The sequence below is a fragment of the Zingiber officinale genome, chromosome 9A (assembly GCF_018446385.1).
Source record: "Zingiber officinale cultivar Zhangliang chromosome 9A, Zo_v1.1, whole genome shotgun sequence".
NCBI lineage: Eukaryota > Viridiplantae > Streptophyta > Magnoliopsida > Zingiberales > Zingiberaceae > Zingiber > Zingiber officinale.
The window spans coordinates 131,845,956-131,864,277 of NC_056002.1; the positions used below are offsets into that span (position 1 = coordinate 131,845,956).

The following is an 18,322-nucleotide window of genomic DNA, read 5'->3' on the forward strand; positions in this document are numbered from 1 at the left end:
CTTAGCATTAAAATGAGTTTGACATTTCATTTGCATTTCAAAAATGAAAATATACTCTATGGAAGTTTTTTTCTACTTGTATTGGAAGAAAAATAAAATATTTGGATGATGATAATAATAAAGATAATGATACAATAATTGATGAGCTGATGAGTTTAGGTATTAGCCTAGTGTGTGGAGTTTGCTAAAAAAAATGCTTACTCTAAAAAAAACTAAATTTCCTTTCTTCACCGTTAAATAACAATGAATTTGAATTAAAGAGACTTCATTCCAATGGAGAATAGCTTTATTCATTTATTCATATCATTACTCATTTCTTTTTCTTTGATCTTGTTGCAGCTGTTGAAGGCAGTCTAAAAGAGAATGGATCCCAAGAAAGTTGAAGAAACCCTAACTTTAGGAACCAATCTCAATCCCAAGAAAGTCACAAGGACCTTACTTTTTTAAAAAAAATAATAACAATCTAGAGTTTTAGACTTCACTATGAGGAGCTTAGTCTTCCATGGCTAGGCAATAAGTGAGGAAGAGATTTGAAGTGAAGAACTAGAATTGATCTATTAAAATCACTATGATCAACTATTGATAAATGATACAGACAGCAAAATATGAAATCACATTAAGAGCCACCTCACTTTTTGAATTTACTTAATGGATAAAATATGAAATCAAACTGTCTGCCACAAGATTAATCGGATTGTAAAATCTAAATATTTGGTATATAAAAAAAATGACACCTAGAGTGCCCTAGTAGTGTTTATAGTAGGTGTTATAATTTACTTATATGTTTCAGTTTAATAGAGTAATAGCATTGATATTTAGAGTCCCATTGACAGTTAATCGCGGGTCAAAATTCTAATCAAATTTTCTAACTATATCCTTGCGAGCTACTACTTAAAAGTAATTAGCTAGCCAATCACATTGAGATGAGATCTTAATTGTAACTAAATAACAAGGATTAGTGGTGTCATAGGCTAGACATAATAGTTCAATAACATTGATTGTGTTGTTATTTACAAGCCAATTGATAAGTTTATGGTTTAAGACTAAGCAATTGGTTCAGCATGCACAACATGTGATTAAAGAAGGATTCTTTAGTTTAACTGGCCATCATGTTTTTACCCAGGTCATTTGCACTTTCAATCCGATTGAAGAACTGAATCTGACCATGACGACAAATCCAGTTTTCCCGGTTAGACCAGTCCAATCTAGCTGGAGTTTAATATCTCAATTGAAATGATTCGGTAGGCAGCTGACCGAAAGCAAACTAGAAGGAAAAAATGAAGAGGATTCTAGTGCTCTAAATGGAAAACGTATTCCGTCAGACGCTGTAATTTGCTCGGATCCAACTTACGCTCGGTGACCGTCTTTGGCTTCTTCACGATAACCATCTTACAAGATGAATCCAATTTCCACCCGTGCTGCAAGGCATCTGCACCAACAAAGTAACACGCATTCGAAAAAGCTCAGTTAATCACCAGCAAAAATTTTAAATTATCATGTATGTTGAAAACAACAGTCACTTTACGTACAATCTATGGCGCGGTCCTCACTCATTCCCAAAAAGTGAGCTACATCGGTGACGCTAATTGTTGAATATGCAGAATTTAACATCTGAAACATCTTCTTGGTATAGTTTTCTAAGACACAGCAGAAAGATGTCCAAGTGACGTGAGATTTTATACGAACAAGATGGTATCAAGTTTCTAAAACCACAAAATCCAAGGAGAACCGGCAAAGAATTCTTACAAACAATGTACCAATAAAGACATGAAGTAAAACCAAACTGAGATCTAGTCAATATGTCAAAGATGTAAGAATATGTATAAACAAGTAGCTGTTCTATTGAATCAAATCTCCTCCTGCATTAAACTAGTTATCTTTAAGGTAATATATATTATAGGTATATCTAATGCTGGTGAATTTAGAATACAGAAAACACAAGTAGGATTATTTTGCAAGTTCAAAATCTTAGATTGGTTCAGTCTATTCATGTGCAGTTGTATAATCACCATCATTTTCCAAAACATAATGAATAGCCAGTTTTGGTGGATATGAACACCATCATTTCTCACAACAAAAATGAAGATCATGAACTTGCAAGCGAGGATCTCGATCACATGAGATAACTATTCTTGTCAAGCAAACTTACCAGAAATGTTTGATTTCAGAGTTAAGCGATAACATACACTGAGGCAAAATAACAACAATCAATTGGAAGGAGGAGAGAAAATGCTGATTCTTTGTCATACAAATTAAAATAGCTTCTGAAATAGAAAACATTTTTTGTGTATAATGGACCAGTGAAGTACTAAATTTCAAGCATCAGGTTTTCAAGAAATTCATTCTGTGTCTTTGTTGCTTCTATGCAGCAGTGAGCACACAACAGGCAATGCATGCAACACAGAAGCTTCACGACTACCTTTGAACTATATGACCAATCTTAAGATGCTGCATGGATAATATGGTCCAAACTCTTACACAATTCACCCAATTATTACATTTAAATTCACATCCAAACTAAATATTAGTCTGACGCCATCCAGGTTACAGTTAGTTACCCATGTATCCAAACTTAAAGCCATTGTCAACTCCAACTCCTTTTACAAAGAAAGCAACTGTCTACAACATTTTTCAAAAGGAGAGTTTCATAGAGAATATATCACGGGAAACAGTTTCCTAAACTGTGTAAGGAAATGATAGGGCATGTTTGTCAAACAAAATTGAAAAAAAAAAACTCTCAACGCCATGGCCTGTTTCCAGCAATGTGTGCATAGCTGGGCCATTCTAATATGCAAGCATTCAACAACAAAAAACTAATTAAAGGGAGAGGTAAAGGGATACAAAGGAGTCTTGAAAGCTTGCTAGACACAATCTTCATTACCAGAATTCTAGAGCAATTTTACCAATTTTGATACTATTACAAATGCACAGAGACAGTCTTTTGAGTTTCAAATATTAATTTACAGGTAGCAACATTGTTCTTTCTACAAACCTTAAGTATCCCTGCCAAATCAATATTACCCAAAACCCCGTTCCAAAGAAAAAAAATCCACTGTCTGGACTAGGCTACTGTTATAAAACACTTCAATACTATCGCAGTGAGAGGTCACATACGACTAGGCTACTATCATTAAGGTTTTCAAGAGCTTAATTAGCAAAAGCATGCAGGTTACTAACTCTCAACAAATTGTTCGAGGGAAGTGAGCTAACTCTAGGATCTTATAGCGTGATGAAATCCAACACACTGCCATGAACATGTTAGGCTAGCATGGAAAAGAATTCTCTGATATACAGGTAAAAGTGCTAACAGAGTTTATTTAAACTATCTGAGCATGAAAATATGGATATTGAGTGATGATATATTTAATGAGTAACATCAAAGTAATTTGACTCAAACTCTTGTTTGTTGTTATAGTGATGATATATTTAAGGTAAACAATCAAATATATCAATATGACTTTATTAAAACAAACAAATAACAAACTTTTAGCTAATAATAGGGAAAATGATTGCCCATAAATTATGCAATAATAAAATGGACTTCATTTTTTCTTAGACAAAGCGTACAAGAAGTCACGTGTCACAACTATTTGATGATCCATTGAATAGACATTATTGAGCTGTATGTAAGATAGTTTTATTAGCTATAGTCATCTAGCTTAAATTGCTTTTAATCAAATTAACTAAAAAATTTCTTTAGTTACATCTAATTTCTCGCACCTTCCAACTCCAATTGATCCAACTTGTTTAGCTATAAAATTTATTGACTAATTCTTTTGTCTCTTTTCATCTTCTATTGAGAAACTACTGATAATTTTTCATTAACTAAAAATTTTATTCTCCCTCACTAGCCAATGCCAACATTCTCTTGTTTACTATATTATATCAGAATTTTATAAATAAAATACTGAAAGAAAATAGAAAATTTGAGCAAGGGAATAAAGGCATTACAATTCTACAACTATACTAGTGTATTATGCACAGTCATAGACCTAGTCTCCCTTCCTGTAAACATTGTTGAAAAGGAGTAACCATGTGATATGGCTTAGATGGAATTAAAGGACTAGTGATCATCCAACAATTTCCATTAATAAAACTATCCATTGTAAAATCAAGAATGCGTATATCCGATGAAGTGTTTGTTGCTATCTCCTCCAACAACGAATTTGTGCTGCCACATTTCAATTTAAAAAAAAAAAAACAATCAAATGAGAAACGCTACCTGAGAAAGCAACAACCATGGCGGTAATTTCAGCGCTCCAATCAAATCCACGAATCGCGTCGTACACCCCAGCATAATCCCGAGTCCATAGGCATTGCCCGATTTTCCAAACAGCAACAATCTCCGGTCTGCTCTCCTTGATCTCCAGCGGGATAGATTTCCACAGAAACCTCGCGCTATTGCTGAAAAATAAACAATCGGCCATCAGTTCCAAGCCCAAACCGATCAAACATAAAGCTTGCGTCTTACAGATCGTTCGCAAAGACATGTCCAAGGAGATGGATGGCGAAGGGCCACTCGTCTTGGTAGCGGATTCCGCGCGACGCCAACTAAAACCACACGGATAAGCATCAAAGGCAAGGCGAAAAGCGTGGAAAATTCGAGATGGGAAACCCTAGAGAAGCCGTAACGGAAGATGGATCTTACCTTGAGCATGAGATCGTCGCAGGTGTCAGCGACGGCGGAGTAGCACTTGGAGGCGAGGTCTTTCTGGATAGGAGAGAGATCCATCGCGAGGTAGAAGCCGAGGGGCGATTTCTTCCTGCCTCCGTCTTCGCCCAGCCGAAGCCAAGCTTAATCAGTGCGTTCTGACAAAGGAAGCAAAATTCCACTTTGCCCATCGTAGTTTGTTTGTTTTTGAGTTTCACCCTTCAAAAAGTGTTACCATTCATTAAAACTTTTCTAAGCATTCAAAGACGTCCCCCTTTTAAATTTATTTTTAATTGGTAGCATGTATTTAGCCCATGCGGATTATCCGCATTATGAGATGATTGATTTAATTATATAAAATTTCTCATACGATATAAAAGTAAATCGAAAAGTATTTATAGTAGATAATATATCAGTCCAGTATTATTCGTCTATTAACAAAATTATTGAAGTTGATACTGATGTTTGACAAATTGAGAAAGTGCCCTTTAAATAAAAAGGGTGTCGTATTCCATAAACAATTCATGTACAATTACTCAACATACAAATTAAATAATGAATTTATCAGATGTGTATAGTAGTTATGAATCACATTATTATCTCTCACTACTTAAATTAAATCATGAATGATCGGGTACATTATAGTAGCTATGGTTTTATAACTATAATTATGTTGTAACATGTACGATTTCGTAATTGCTACAACACATACTTAACATGTTCAAAAATATTCATGTAGTAGCAGTAACAATTTCATAACTACTACAATACGGATTTACCCTTGTTCACATATTATTTATTTTGTAGTAGTTATGATTTCATAATTATTATAATATAGATTCAATATACTTATCTAATATTCATATTATAATAGTTATAAAATTGTAACTACTATAATATAATATATGTGACAGTTATGATTTATAATTACTATAATATATATTCAATCGATTTTGGTGGAACCTTGAGGATAGCTGTGTCACCTGTAAGGAGCTCGCCCATTTGATGATTCTAAAAAAAATATAAGAGGCTCTTTTAATTTTTGCTGACGACAAGTAAATTTAGGGTCTCACAAATTACTTAGAAGAACAACTACGAAATGGAGCATGCCTTACACTGTAAAGACTAAAAGGTTATTCCTTAGAAAAATGCTCTCTCTACTAATACTTTGGTCTCCTAGAGTCTTTAGCACACCCCAAAGCATCCTCCGAGCTCTAAATTCTCACAAGGAACAAATCTCCTAGCTATTTCTTCGACATTCTTCTCTTCTCGACTATGAACGGACAATTCTTCCATCATGATGTTCGAATCTTGCCACTATCGATACCATAAATTGTTATAACTCTGGAATAGTTTTGATGTGGTCAATCAAGTTCAGTTAGATCTTGTTGTGTCTAAGTGTGCAAAAGTTTAAGAACACAAGAAGTCAAGCAGAAGACGCAGCTAGCGAGAAGGACGGCACGGGAGAAAGTCGACGGACTCGATGCGTCCGAGGGACGAGGTACTACGGAAGAGTATACCGGTAGACGAGAAAGACGTGTGTGACGTTTGAGGGATAAGAAGTCAGGGAGGAAGCCTGCTTGAGGAGAAGGTCGAAAGATGGGTCCAAGTGAACCTAATTCTTGATGGACGGAATCACTCAGGCAATTAAAACAGCGAAAGAGCCAAAGGGGAGCTACGGAGCTGCTGGAGGTGCCCTTAATATGGCTGAAGGCGCCTTCGAGTCTTTCTGTGGGAATGCGCCTTCAACAGGGTTAAAGACACCTTCAACCACTCATGGAAGGCGCCTTCAACCCTTTGAAGGCATCTTAGACTGGGCAAAATGCAACCGTTGGCGAAGATAAGACCTTATCTTCGCTTGCCTCGCTGGAGGCACCTTCCACCTTATTGGAGACACCTTCCAGTCTCAGATAAAATTTTCTAGTGGCTATAAAAAGACCCCTAGACATAGGAAATAAATAGCAACTCAAGTATTCATTTCCTAGCTTATTTCTAAACATTCAAAGAGTGTAAGAGGCTTCTCCACCTTCAACGAAGGAGATGCTTTCTTTTGCCATGGATTAACAACCATCTAAGATGTAACCAAATAACTCTTTTGCCTCTTTCTTTTTAAAGTTGTTTATTTAATTTGTTGTAATAACTGTACTACTAATTAGGGTTGGAAGTCGAGAAAGGTTTTTAATTGTTATATAGACAATTGACCCCCCTTTTACCGACCGCACGGGTCCTAACAAGTGGTATCAAAGCGAGTACGCTTCAGAAGGACTAACCGCCGACTGAATCAAAATCAATGGTCGGACCAAGTCTCATCCCACCAAAGTTTGAGGGGAAGTTCGCACACTGGAAACGTCGAATGGAGGTATTCCTAAAAACCGACTATGAAATCCTTTTAATAATTAAGTACGATTTTGCAGTTTCAAAAGATCAACAAGGCATAGAGGAAAAAGAGTACTTCTTGACGAAAAAGGAGAGCGATTTCGCGACCAACAGCAGAGCGGAATATCACCTTTTAAGTGTATTACCGCCTCAAGAAGTAAATCGCATCGGAAGCTATACATCGGCAAAAGACCTTTGGGATAAGTTCTTGGAACTCCATGAAGGAACCTCCGAAGCGAAACTTGCATGATGGGACATTCTTCGGAACAAATTGATGAGCATCCGTCTAGAAAAAGGTGAGAATGTAGTTGAACTGCATGCAAAGATCAAGGAGTTGATAACCAAACTAGGCAACCTCGATAAAACGGTAACCAACCGAGACTCGATACGCTACGCACTAAACGTCTTTCCTCGAACCCCTAAATGGACTTCGATCGTAGACGCCAACTACATCTCCAAGGACCTAAAGGTAAGTACCCTAGAGGAGTTGTTTTCAACTTTAGAATTACATGCGATTCGATATGTGGGTACAACAGTAGAGTCAAGCCAGAATCTGGCACTAAGAACCACCAGGAAGGACAAACCCGAGTCGGACTCAGATCTGAAAGGAGACCAAGAAACGTACATGGTAAGAAAGTTTAAAAAAAATAAGTCTAATAAATTTAAAGACTTGCAAAATAGAAAAATCAAAGAAATAGAAAGAAGGTTCGATGCTACCAATGTCTAAAAGAAGGATATATAAAGGACGACTGCTAGGAGCTCAAAAAGGAAAAAGGCAAAGGCCCCAAGTAAAACAAACACAAGAATATCAAGGTCACTTGGGATGAAAGCTCGTCATCTGAGTCTGAAATAGAAGTATACGTCGGACTAGCACTAATGGCTAGTCATAAAGAATAAAGTTCCTCTAAAGCTAGCATCAATGAAAGGGAAACGACATCAAACGAATGCAGTGAAGTAGAGGAAGAATTAAGTTTTAGATCTGACATGATAAGTGAGGTAGACATCTTACCTCATAATCAACTTTACTTTGGCATTAAATCTATAACTAAATTAATGTGCAAATTAAAAATCAAAAAGAAAATTTTGAAAAAGGAAAACTTAAAAATAAAAAGAATCTTAGCAAAATCTTGCTTAATAGAAGAGCTTGATAAGTTAAAAATTGAAAATGTAAATTTAAAGGAACAAATAGGAAAATTAAAAAATTCTGCAAACTCATATTCTAGAAATTAGCAAGGACTCAATTGGTATTTTAAATATCATAAGAGTAAAATTAGAAAGTTATGGTCAAAATATATTCCTAAAAGATACTTAATCAAATCCAGTAGGAAGAAACCTATATTGGGTTTTCAAATCCTACTTAGAATAAATTAAATTTTTTTAAAAAGTTACAATTTACAGAAAGAAAATTAAATGTTGAGTTTCTTTAAAAGGTTTTGCCTAGACGTGTTTGTTGTTCCAATATCTAAAAAGGTCTAGTGCCTCGCCACAACCTAAAAGCCAAGTCTTGAAATGAATTTTTAATAGACTAACTGTTAAATAGTTAACTATTTTTTTTAGCCAATCTAAAAATATTTGTTAATTAGTCAAAAAGATAGTTTTTAAATTATTTTTTTTTTATTTATTTTCGGTTTAAGTTAACTCCTTTGTGTAAAATTTTATATCTGCTTTATATATGTCTATTCAACTCCTATTAAAATTTTTAGAATTTTTCAAAGTATTTTTTCAAAATTTATTTTCCTTAGACTTTGTTTTGGACTAACTTCCAAGTCATTTAAAAGTACCCTATTTTTTAATGTGATCAAAAGGAGAGAAGTACAAGCTAAGGAGGTATAAGAATTTTTACTAATTTAAATTACGAATTTTATTGCTTAATTTATTATAATATTTGATTCTAATTGCAACTTTACATAAGTTATATTATTTTTTATTTACATAAGTTATATTATTTTTAACCCTAACTTAAACTTGGATTGATGCACATACCCTAGGATAATTTTGATGTGGTCAACCAAGTTCAGTTAGGTCTTGTTGTGTTTGATCTTTGTGTCTAAGTGTGCAAGAGCTTAGGAACACAAGAAATCAAGCGGAAGACGCAGCTAGCGAGAAGGATGGTACGGGAAAGAGCCGACAGGCTCGATGCGTCTGGGGGACGAGATGCTGCAGAAGAGAACACCGGTGGACAAGAAGGGCGCGCACAATGTTCGAGGGACGGGAGGTCGGGGAGGAAGTCTGCTCGAGGAGAAGGTCGAAAGATGGATCCGGGTGAGCCCAATTCCGAATGGACGGAATCATCTACAGCGGAAGAGCCAAAGAGGAGCTGCGGAGCTATTGGAGGCACTCTCAATGTAGCTGAAGGCGCCTTCGCGCCTTTCTATGGGGAGGCGCCTTCAACCCTGTTGAAGGTGCCTTCAACCACTCATGGAAGGCGCCTTAGACTGGGCAAAATGTAACCGTTGGCGAAGATAAGACCTTAACTTCGCTTGCCTCGCTGGAGGCGCCTTCCACCTTATTACAGACGTCTTCCAGCCTCAGATAAGATTTTTCATGTAAAATACCGAAAATAGGCAAATATTGATTAGGGAATTTTTTTCGGAATTTTTGGAATTTTTTCGGAAATTTTTCGGAGCTCGTATAGACGAGTTAACGGGGATAAAAAAAACAGAGCCCGGAAAAGCCTGTTTAGGCTACCCAATTAAGTGAGAAGAAGTTGATTTTCTTTATTTATTTTCTTTTTCTCATTTCTTTTCTTCGTTGTTCTTCTCTCCCTCACGCACCCGAGCCACAGCTTCTCCTCCGCGCGCCGACGGGATTCCTCCGAGCCCTAACCGCCGAGCGGTTTCTTTCTCTTCATCTTCTCTCCAGAGCCGCACACCGCCGGCCACCAGGTCCGGCACCAGTCGCGGCTGTGCCCTTGGTTTCTCTTCTCATGCAGCCACCACAGCGACACCGTCTCTGTGCCCTAGCCGCCGGCTACGCACGGAGCAGCGCCGCACCACCCTGGGCCTTAGCCATTTTCGACAGAGCCTTCTCTTCCTCTACTCGCTTCGCCCTTGGGTCGCCACAGCCGGCAACAGTTGCTTGCCGAGCCCTTACTGCCGATTCTCCTCGGACGCCTCTGGCCTAGCCACCAGTCGCGTGCCCTAGTCGATCTTGGGAGGTAAGTTAGTTTGAAATTTGGTTAATTCTTGGCAGGAATCTCCAATCTTTATTCGTGATCTTCTCCTTGCTACTATTCTAGGTCACGGATTGGTGAAGAAGTGGGGTTGTGGCGTTATTTGATCAGCACCAGAAGACCTTAGTCCACAGAAGTGAGGGCTGTGAATTGAAGGAAGAATTACAGCGGGTTTTTGTGTGCTGTGGATCAACAAACAATTGCTTGTTCAAATTTCAGCAGCAAGCAACCTTTCACCGCAATCACTTGGATTGTGAATTAGGGTAAGGATTAGGTGTATTTGAATACTTGTTGTAGATCATGTTCTGAATTGGAGGATTTGGTTAGACGATCATGTGTATGTTGATTAGGTTTAAGTGTTTTTGAGATTTGGGTTTTTGCCCTAATTTAGGGTTAAAGAATTTATTTAGCTATTTATAGGAATTTAGCTAAATAATCGTATATCTATTGGATACAGGACTTTGACGCGAGACGAGTATCTAAGTGTCGGATTTGGATCATCCTATTGGAGGCGGGTACTTTTGACTTTATGTCTTTGATATGCATAGTAGTGAATTTAACAAATTGCATTAATTATGTTCCTCATTCTGTTTCGGTTAATCACTACCCAAAACTTGTTACATGCTTGATTGATTGCTTGGTTTGCATCTCATGTATACTTTACCTGTTTATACATGCTTGTAGAGGTAGTGATATACCACGCTTCACCATGTTCAGGACCTAGATTGTATACCTTATCTGATCGGTGTACCGTTGTTTTGATTCATTGACTTATGATGCACTTTATATATATATATATATACATGGTTTAGCTCAGGATATTTTATGTGGTTAGTGTCATGCACCATTTGCATGATTGCATGCTGTGCGATAGTCCGCTCCTTTATTGTTGAGCACATCGCCAGTTACATGGATCTGCACACACCACCACTCATGGGTTAGTGGTCGATTCAGGCAGTGTGTGTTGCAGCAGGGACTTTGTTTGGCTCCGTTGGTCCGCTCATGGGTAGCGTGATGCAACGTGTTAGCCGGCAGGGATTCCTCCCCGTCATCGTGTATCGGGAGTTGAGAGCATTGTGCTCCCCCATTTATGATTTGGGGTAGGAGGATAGGTGTACTCCGACAGCATCCCGTCCACTCGGTCATTCATCAGGAATAGTGACGACAGAGTACACGGTTGTCACAACCCTACCCACTCGGCCTCACTATTGGGTGTGAGATGATCGACTGGCATCAGGGGTGACCAAGACGCATCATTGGCATCATATGCATGATGCATTTATTGCTTGTGTTTGTGTTTGCTGCATTTATATGCTACATATTGTTTGGATACATATGTTTAACATGCATACAGGATTTCTATACCACTCGGACTGTTTGTCTTTATACCCAGGTTCTGGTTAGTACAGTTTCTCTCCTGTTTACTTCAGATGCATTTTTATCTTTCGTATATCAGGAGACTGTACGCATGATTAGTGTTATGTGTTATTTCTCTACTATGTATATCAGTTGTACCTGCTGAGTGTTGGACTCACCCCGCCTCCATTGTTGTTATTTTTCAGGTTGATGCTGTCAGGAGAGAGTTCCAATTGCTAGTCCCTGCAGACCTCGAGGATATTATTGGTCTTTTGGTTTTCTTACATAGACTATGCTAAATTTATTTTGTTTGATGGTATGGATATGGTATGGATTTTGTGATGTCGATGGATTTGGTTTAGTTTTGCTTTTACTACATGCCTGCCTAGACGACAGAAGAGGTAAATTGATCTTATCGTCGGATTTGTGTTTTATGAGTGTAGTTGAGTAAGGTGGATTTTGAGTCTTCTTATCATTGCTTATTAAATTGCGTGGATTGTCTGTGGGTTGTATTTTATTTCTGTTATTATTCCAGCCTCATGTGGTTGAGGTATATGGAGATGTAGAAAGTTTCAGATTGTCCGCCGTACAGGGGAGATGCTGCCGAAATTTCTTCGGACAGGGACTCCTTCGGGGCGTGACATTTCAGAAGCTATAAAAAAATTCTTGGACTTAGGAAATAGCCAACAACTCAAATATTCATTTTCTATCTTATTCTTGAACGTTTAAAAAGTGTAAGAGACTTCTCCGCCTTTAATAAAGGAGATTTTTAGTGTTTTCTTTTACCTTAGATTAACAATCATCTAAGTTGTAACCAAGTAATTCTTTTACCTCTTTCTTTTTAAAGTTGTTCATTTAATTTTTTGTTATAACTGTACTACTAATTTCAGTTAAAAGTCGAGAATGATTTTTAATTATTATACAAGCAATTTACCCCTTCTTATCGGCTGCACGGGTCCTAACATAAACAAATTCTCCTTAGACAATCTTGCAAAAAATGAATTCATTCTGACATAAATCAGTTCATTCTATACAAACAAGTTATCTTGAGTACATCTAAACGCTAGTGTTCGTGATCGGCATGCCCACCACAATCGACGCCCTAGCTTCCACTCAAGCTCTATGCACATTCGCGACTCCTACTGAGCTCAAATCTACCATGAGGAAAGAGGAGAGGGTGAGTTCCAACAAACCAACAGTCCCCAACAACATGCTCATAGACTAGCCACAACTTATAGTCGCGGACACGAGCTCCTTTTTTTTCTCTCTCTTTAATTAATCTTTTCCCCCTCTTCCTTACTCTCAAGGATACAAAAAACTTTGGAAAGGGTAGAATTGCCCCCAGGGCGTAACGCAGACGGTGGGTGCATAGTATCTCTGGCGTAATGGCCAAAGGTCGATTCTCAGGAACTGACGACCTGAGATTTACCCCGTCATGTGTCTATGGCCTGTGTATCTGCATGAATCTTCCTTCATATCCGTGGGGTCGACATTAGAGGGATCGTTAAGATAACGAATCTACCTTTGGAAAGGGTACAATTCTATATATATGATGAATATTTTGAAGATGCACTTTTAGAGAATCAGGATTCAAATCTTAAATAGGACGAATATCTTAGAGGTCAGGGGTCGATTCTCAAGAACTGAAGACCTGGGGTTTACCCTGCCATGCACCTATGTCTGTGTATTTGCATGAACTTCTCTTCATATCCGTGGGGTCGACACTAGATGGACCGCTAAGATAACGGATCTATCTTTGGAAAGGGTAGAATTCTATATATATGATGAATATTTCGAAGATGCACTTCTAAATAAAAGAATCAGGATTCAAATCTTAAATAGGACGAATATCTTAGAGGTCAACTAAGTATGCATAAGTTGTACTCTAAATTTATTTGATTGGCAAATTAAGAAGAAAACAGTCTATCTTTGAGATTAATTAGGTGAATGAGAGTTTATGAAGTAACACTCAAAAAGGAACAATAAGAGGATGAGGATTTCAATCCTCAATAGAACGAATATCTTGAAAGTCGGCTAAGTGTGTATACATTGTATTTTGAATTTAGTCAATATATAAACAAAGAAGACATTTAACCTCCAAAATTAATAAGATGGAGTAAAAAATAAATAAATTAATTAAATAATAATAATAATAATAATTGACGTTGAAAGTGATAGTGATTATCCTAAAGACGGATAAGAAAAAGTATTTATAAAGGAAATAAAAATTGAAAAAAAAACCAAAGAGAATTATTGTCCTTAAGATTTTCTAAAAAAATAATTCAATAACAAAATATAATTTCTCAAACAGCTGTTTCATAGATAAATTATAATTCATAAATACATGAAATATCAAAATTTTAAAATTATTAAAAATAGCAAAAAAAAATATTCAACCCGTTAAAATTCGAAAGGTAGGATCACGCATTATTTGGCCGTCTTCGCCGTGAACCTGAGGCTTAGGGTTCATAGATAGGCTAATTCCTCCACCATGTTAATTTCCATGAAAATGAAATGCTTTGGCTGCTGAAGGTACAACATGCTCTGCTCTGAAGCAGAGGCTACACTGTTCGAGCTCGCCTTTAGCCCACAAAACTTCACAAGCATTGACAGGGAAACACTTTCCCCTTTTGATCACTTTAGCGACTTCATTTCCTGCAAAAAGCTTCAAACTTTTAGGTTCAGTTACTCATGTTCTCATGCTCGAAGACAGCGACACGATTTCAACCAGCACACTTTCTCAGACTACTCTCTCCTCTCTCCTCCTCCTCCTCTTCGTCCTCTTCGACCTGAGCCAAACCAGACAAAAGCTTCCAACCTTTTGTCTTCTTCTTCTGCCCTCTTCCAATTTCAGACAAAGTCGAACGCACATCCACGAATGGAAGAATGGTTTCAGGGAGAAAGGAAGAAAGAAACGAGTTGACGATGAGTGAATTGGATGGCTGTTTATGCAATTCAGAAATAAAAATTTGATCTTGAGCGAAAACAGAGAAGAGATGGATGATCGCGTGGAATCTGATCGCTTCTCTCTCTCTCTCTCTCTCTTTATTGGGAATTATGGGCTTCGATTTTGAGTAAAGTTGCTGGGTTTGATTGCTTGCGGAGCTACCTGAGACTGCAGATGTCCCAGAGCTTCTTCCTCGCCTCGACGATCTCGTCGAGGAAGTCGTCGAGCTGGCCGGCGATGTTGTCGATGCCGGAGCGGAGAAGGGCGAGGCAGGCACTCAGGTGCTCCGCTCTGTCCTGCGGGTTTTCTCCGCCGCCGGTCCTCTCGAGGTGCTCCCTCAAGTCCTCCACGCCGGCCTTGGAGCGCCGGAACTCCTGCGCCAGCGGCCCGGTGCGGCTGCCGGCGCTGTCGATCTCGGCCGCCACCCTCTGCTGCAGCCTGACGATCGACGCCATGTAGCCGGGTTCGAGGGCGGCGCAGCTGTCGCCGGCGGAGGTGGCTGCTCGGCAGCCGGGCCACCAGCAGACGAGTCCCCAGAGCAGCGCCGCGAGGAGGAAGGAGCTCACGTTGCTCATCGCGTGGAGCACGCCGCGGAATCCGTTGAATCCGTGGAGCTTCGACTCCGACGGCGCCGTCTCGTTGAAGCGGAGCGACAGCGGCTCGATCCGCGTCTCCATCAGCACTCTGTTCTCCTCCTCCAGCCCCGCCGCCGCTCGCCGGCAAGCAGACACCGCCCTCGCCGCCTGCAATGCAGCACCACCTCATTAAAAATCCGACCTTTAACGTCGAACCGCATCAAAAACCCGATCTTTACGACCCCAAAAACCTGGCGGAGGAGTTGCGGATTGATCTGGCGGCGCTCCACGGCGGCCACCAAGTCCGCTCCCGCGGCGCAGTAGTTCTCCATCCCTGCGACGCCGAGCTTGAGCACATGACAAACCTCCCAGATGCGCGCGCTCTCGTCCATGTACTCGTCCAGCCACTTCTCCCCAGGCGGCAGCCGGAGCTTCTGCACCAGGCCGGCGAGCTGCAAGTGCGCCGCCCGCAGCAGCGCCACGCACCCCTGCAGAAACTGCAACGACATGAACCCGCTCGAGCTCTCTCCCCCACTCGCCAGCTCCTCCACGCCATGGGCGAGGAAGGCGTAGAACCCATTCACCGCCCCGGAAGCAGGCTTCATCAGATCGAGCAAGAAACCTTCAGCCGGAGAAGAAGCTTTAATGGCGACAGAGACAGCTTGGGAGCGACGATGGGTGTTCCTCTCTTCTCCCCTCAACACCTACGACGATCATCTCCTGGAATTTATAGCCAACTCGATTCTCCTCCCTCTCCTCTGGGCGCAGTGGGTGCAGAGCTGGAACTGAAGGAATCCTCCGGAGACGGCGATCATCAAAAGGGAGCCACCTTCCTCTGATTGGAGAGCTACCTTTTGCATCTCTTTTCGCTCATCTTTTTTTCTTTCCCTTTTCCCTTTTCCCTTTTCCATGACAAATTCGTTATTTCCCTGACGATCAGCATCGCGATGGGAGCGAGGAGGAAGATCGTTCCATGTGTGGCCGCAAAGTCAAGGCCATTTGAGTGTTGTACTCTGTTTCAGTCTCGCTGCCCATCATTTGTTGCTCTTGCTTCTTCCTCCTAGTGGTCCTGCTCTCCCTTTACCATGGCCGTTTTGCTAGCTGCTCCCTTGCAATTTTTTTTTCCCCCCGGAAAGTATTGTTCCGAAGTTCGTTAGGGCACTCCGTAACCAACCTAATCGTCGTAAGGTCGCTCCTTTAGCTCGGTATCGCGATCTTGTTAGCTCGGTCTTGTTCTAGACACTTGTTTGCAATGACAAAAGAGATGAATTCATATAAGTTTTACTCTAAAACCTTCTTGTCAATACATTCTCCATATGTTCAATGAGCATTCATAATGAACCGACAAATTGTCGTAAGTTCGCTCCTCTAATTCGGTTTCGTTATTCAATCTTGCTACTTCGGTCTAGCTCATTACAAACAACTCGTTAGTGATGACACGAAATGAAGTCACAAAAGTTTTACTCTAAGACTTTCTTCTTAATCAGTGCATTCTCCATATGTTCAATGAGCATTCATAATGAAACGATACTACTTGTCGGAAGTTTGCTCATCTAGTTCGGTTTCGTTATTATCTCTTACTACTTCGGTCTCATTACAAACAACTTGTTAGTGATGACACGAGGTAAAGTCGTAAAAGTTTTACTTCTTCATCAGTGTATTCTCCATATATTCAATGAGCATTCATAATGAAACAATACTAATTGTCGTAAGTTCGCTCCTCTAGTTCGGTTTCGTTATTCTATTTTACTACTTCAGCCTCGTTACAAACAACGTGTTAGTGATGACACGAGATAAAGTCGTAAAAGTTTTACTCTAAGACTTTCTTCTTCATCAATACATTCTCCATATGTCGAATGAGCAATCACATAGAACATATACTTAGTATGATTAGATGTGAGTCTAACCGATACTCGAATTTTCTACCTATAAGACAACTACAACAATTAAATACTTAATTTTTACCGCCGTAATCTTCTTCCGATTATTTACTCTTAATAACAAACATTACTCACACAAATAAAACTTCCACGAGTACTATCATGTTAATAATGCATTCCAACCATGCCGACACTCGGTACGATACAAAAATCTAACATTTTTTCCCTCTTTTTTCTCTACTTTTGTTTTGTTTTAAGGGAGGGATCAAGACCCTAATGATTAGTGTGCTTTGCTAGAACATACTTTTGTGTTTGAAAGATCATCTCTTCTTCCTCTATTCTCAATCGAATAATCCAACCATATCTTTATGACGAAGGAAGATTTCCATGGTGGAGGCAAAAAGAGTCGATTCACTGTGCAAATCTTCCTTTGAAGCCTCACCCTTCCTTTAGTTCCTCTCCTCCTTTACTTCAACACTGTAGTTTAATGTCTTATAGCCACAAAGTTTTGATGTTTTTGAATCTCAAGGGCCCCTCCAAATTGCAATATTTAAATGGAGTTAGTGCTTGTGGGATTTAGGAAAGCATGTTAAGCTTTTGAGATCTCATTGGGGGGAGGTATAGGGATAATGATCACCTATCTGCATGAATGAATGCACGGATTGCTCGTAACGATGGACCGGGAAGAAAAAGAATGAGTTACACGAGAGTCGAGTAGAGACAAAAAGGATTTGCAGATCAATTTCAGTCATTTTCTCGTCCGTCCAGAGTCGGTCGGAACGGGTTTCCATCCTCCCTTGATGAACTCTCAGAGCAAATTTAGACGAACTCGGAGGACCAACACCACAAATGATATAAAACTAGAGCAATTCAATGTCTAACAATCGAAAAACCATAGGACATAGCCTTTGAAATCATAATATAACAGTGTCTATTTTAAGATCATTTTGATGCAACCACCTTCTAAGGTCACTCACCTTTCGCGAGTGGTTTCGTTTCATTCTCACATGCTTAAAACTTTAGGGTTTCTGTATGCATGAACGGATCTAAGAATTAGAGTTGGGGGAAGCTGGGCTAGAGCCCAATACAACCCTACTTAAGATTCATCACTGTATGTATGTACGTACGTATGTATATAAACATATGTTTTTTTAGATGGAAAGATTTGAAGGAGTTGGAAGTTAGTGCCGAATGAATTGAAATGATTCAAAGTGACTTAAAGTTGTACCAAATAAGATATAACATGGCTCATGGGTCATCAGAATCCTGTCTGACTGAGAAACTCATCAACAGCTTGGCCTACTATAAGTGCAGAGGGCACTTTAAGTCATCCTCAACCATAAAAGTGTGGTTTTGATCATTTAG

At 39.4% G+C, this 18,322-nt stretch overlaps 2 protein-coding genes across 3 annotated transcripts; both read right to left on the reverse strand.

The window, feature by feature from the left end:
• Nucleotides 1-972: 972 nt before the first annotated feature.
• On the reverse strand, nucleotides 973-4,842 carry LOC122021362 (COP9 signalosome complex subunit 8-like). Its single transcript, XM_042579482.1, has 5 exons — nucleotides 4,649-4,842; nucleotides 4,472-4,551; nucleotides 4,223-4,404; nucleotides 1,530-1,637; nucleotides 973-1,429 (listed from the first exon to the last, which is right to left on the reverse strand). The coding sequence occupies exons 1-5, from the start codon at nucleotides 4,730-4,732 to the stop codon at nucleotides 1,290-1,292; spliced, it is 594 nt and encodes a 197-aa protein (XP_042435416.1). The 5' UTR covers nucleotides 4,733-4,842; the 3' UTR covers nucleotides 973-1,289.
• A 9,019-nt stretch (nucleotides 4,843-13,861) lies between these two features.
• LOC122018616 lies at nucleotides 13,862-16,376 on the reverse strand. Of its 2 annotated transcripts, XM_042575985.1 has the most exons (3): nucleotides 15,329-16,376; nucleotides 14,665-15,245; nucleotides 13,862-14,210 (listed from the first exon to the last, which is right to left on the reverse strand). In XM_042575985.1, the coding sequence occupies exons 1-3, from the start codon at nucleotides 15,680-15,682 to the stop codon at nucleotides 14,204-14,206; spliced, it is 942 nt and encodes a 313-aa protein (XP_042431919.1). In that variant the 5' UTR covers nucleotides 15,683-16,376; the 3' UTR covers nucleotides 13,862-14,203. The 2 variants fall into 2 exon arrangements, with proteins under 2 accessions (XP_042431919.1, XP_042431920.1); XM_042575986.1 differs by lacking the exon at nucleotides 13,862-14,210 and having other exon boundaries at nucleotides 14,236-15,245; nucleotides 15,329-16,370.
• Nucleotides 16,377-18,322: the final 1,946 nt, after the last annotated feature.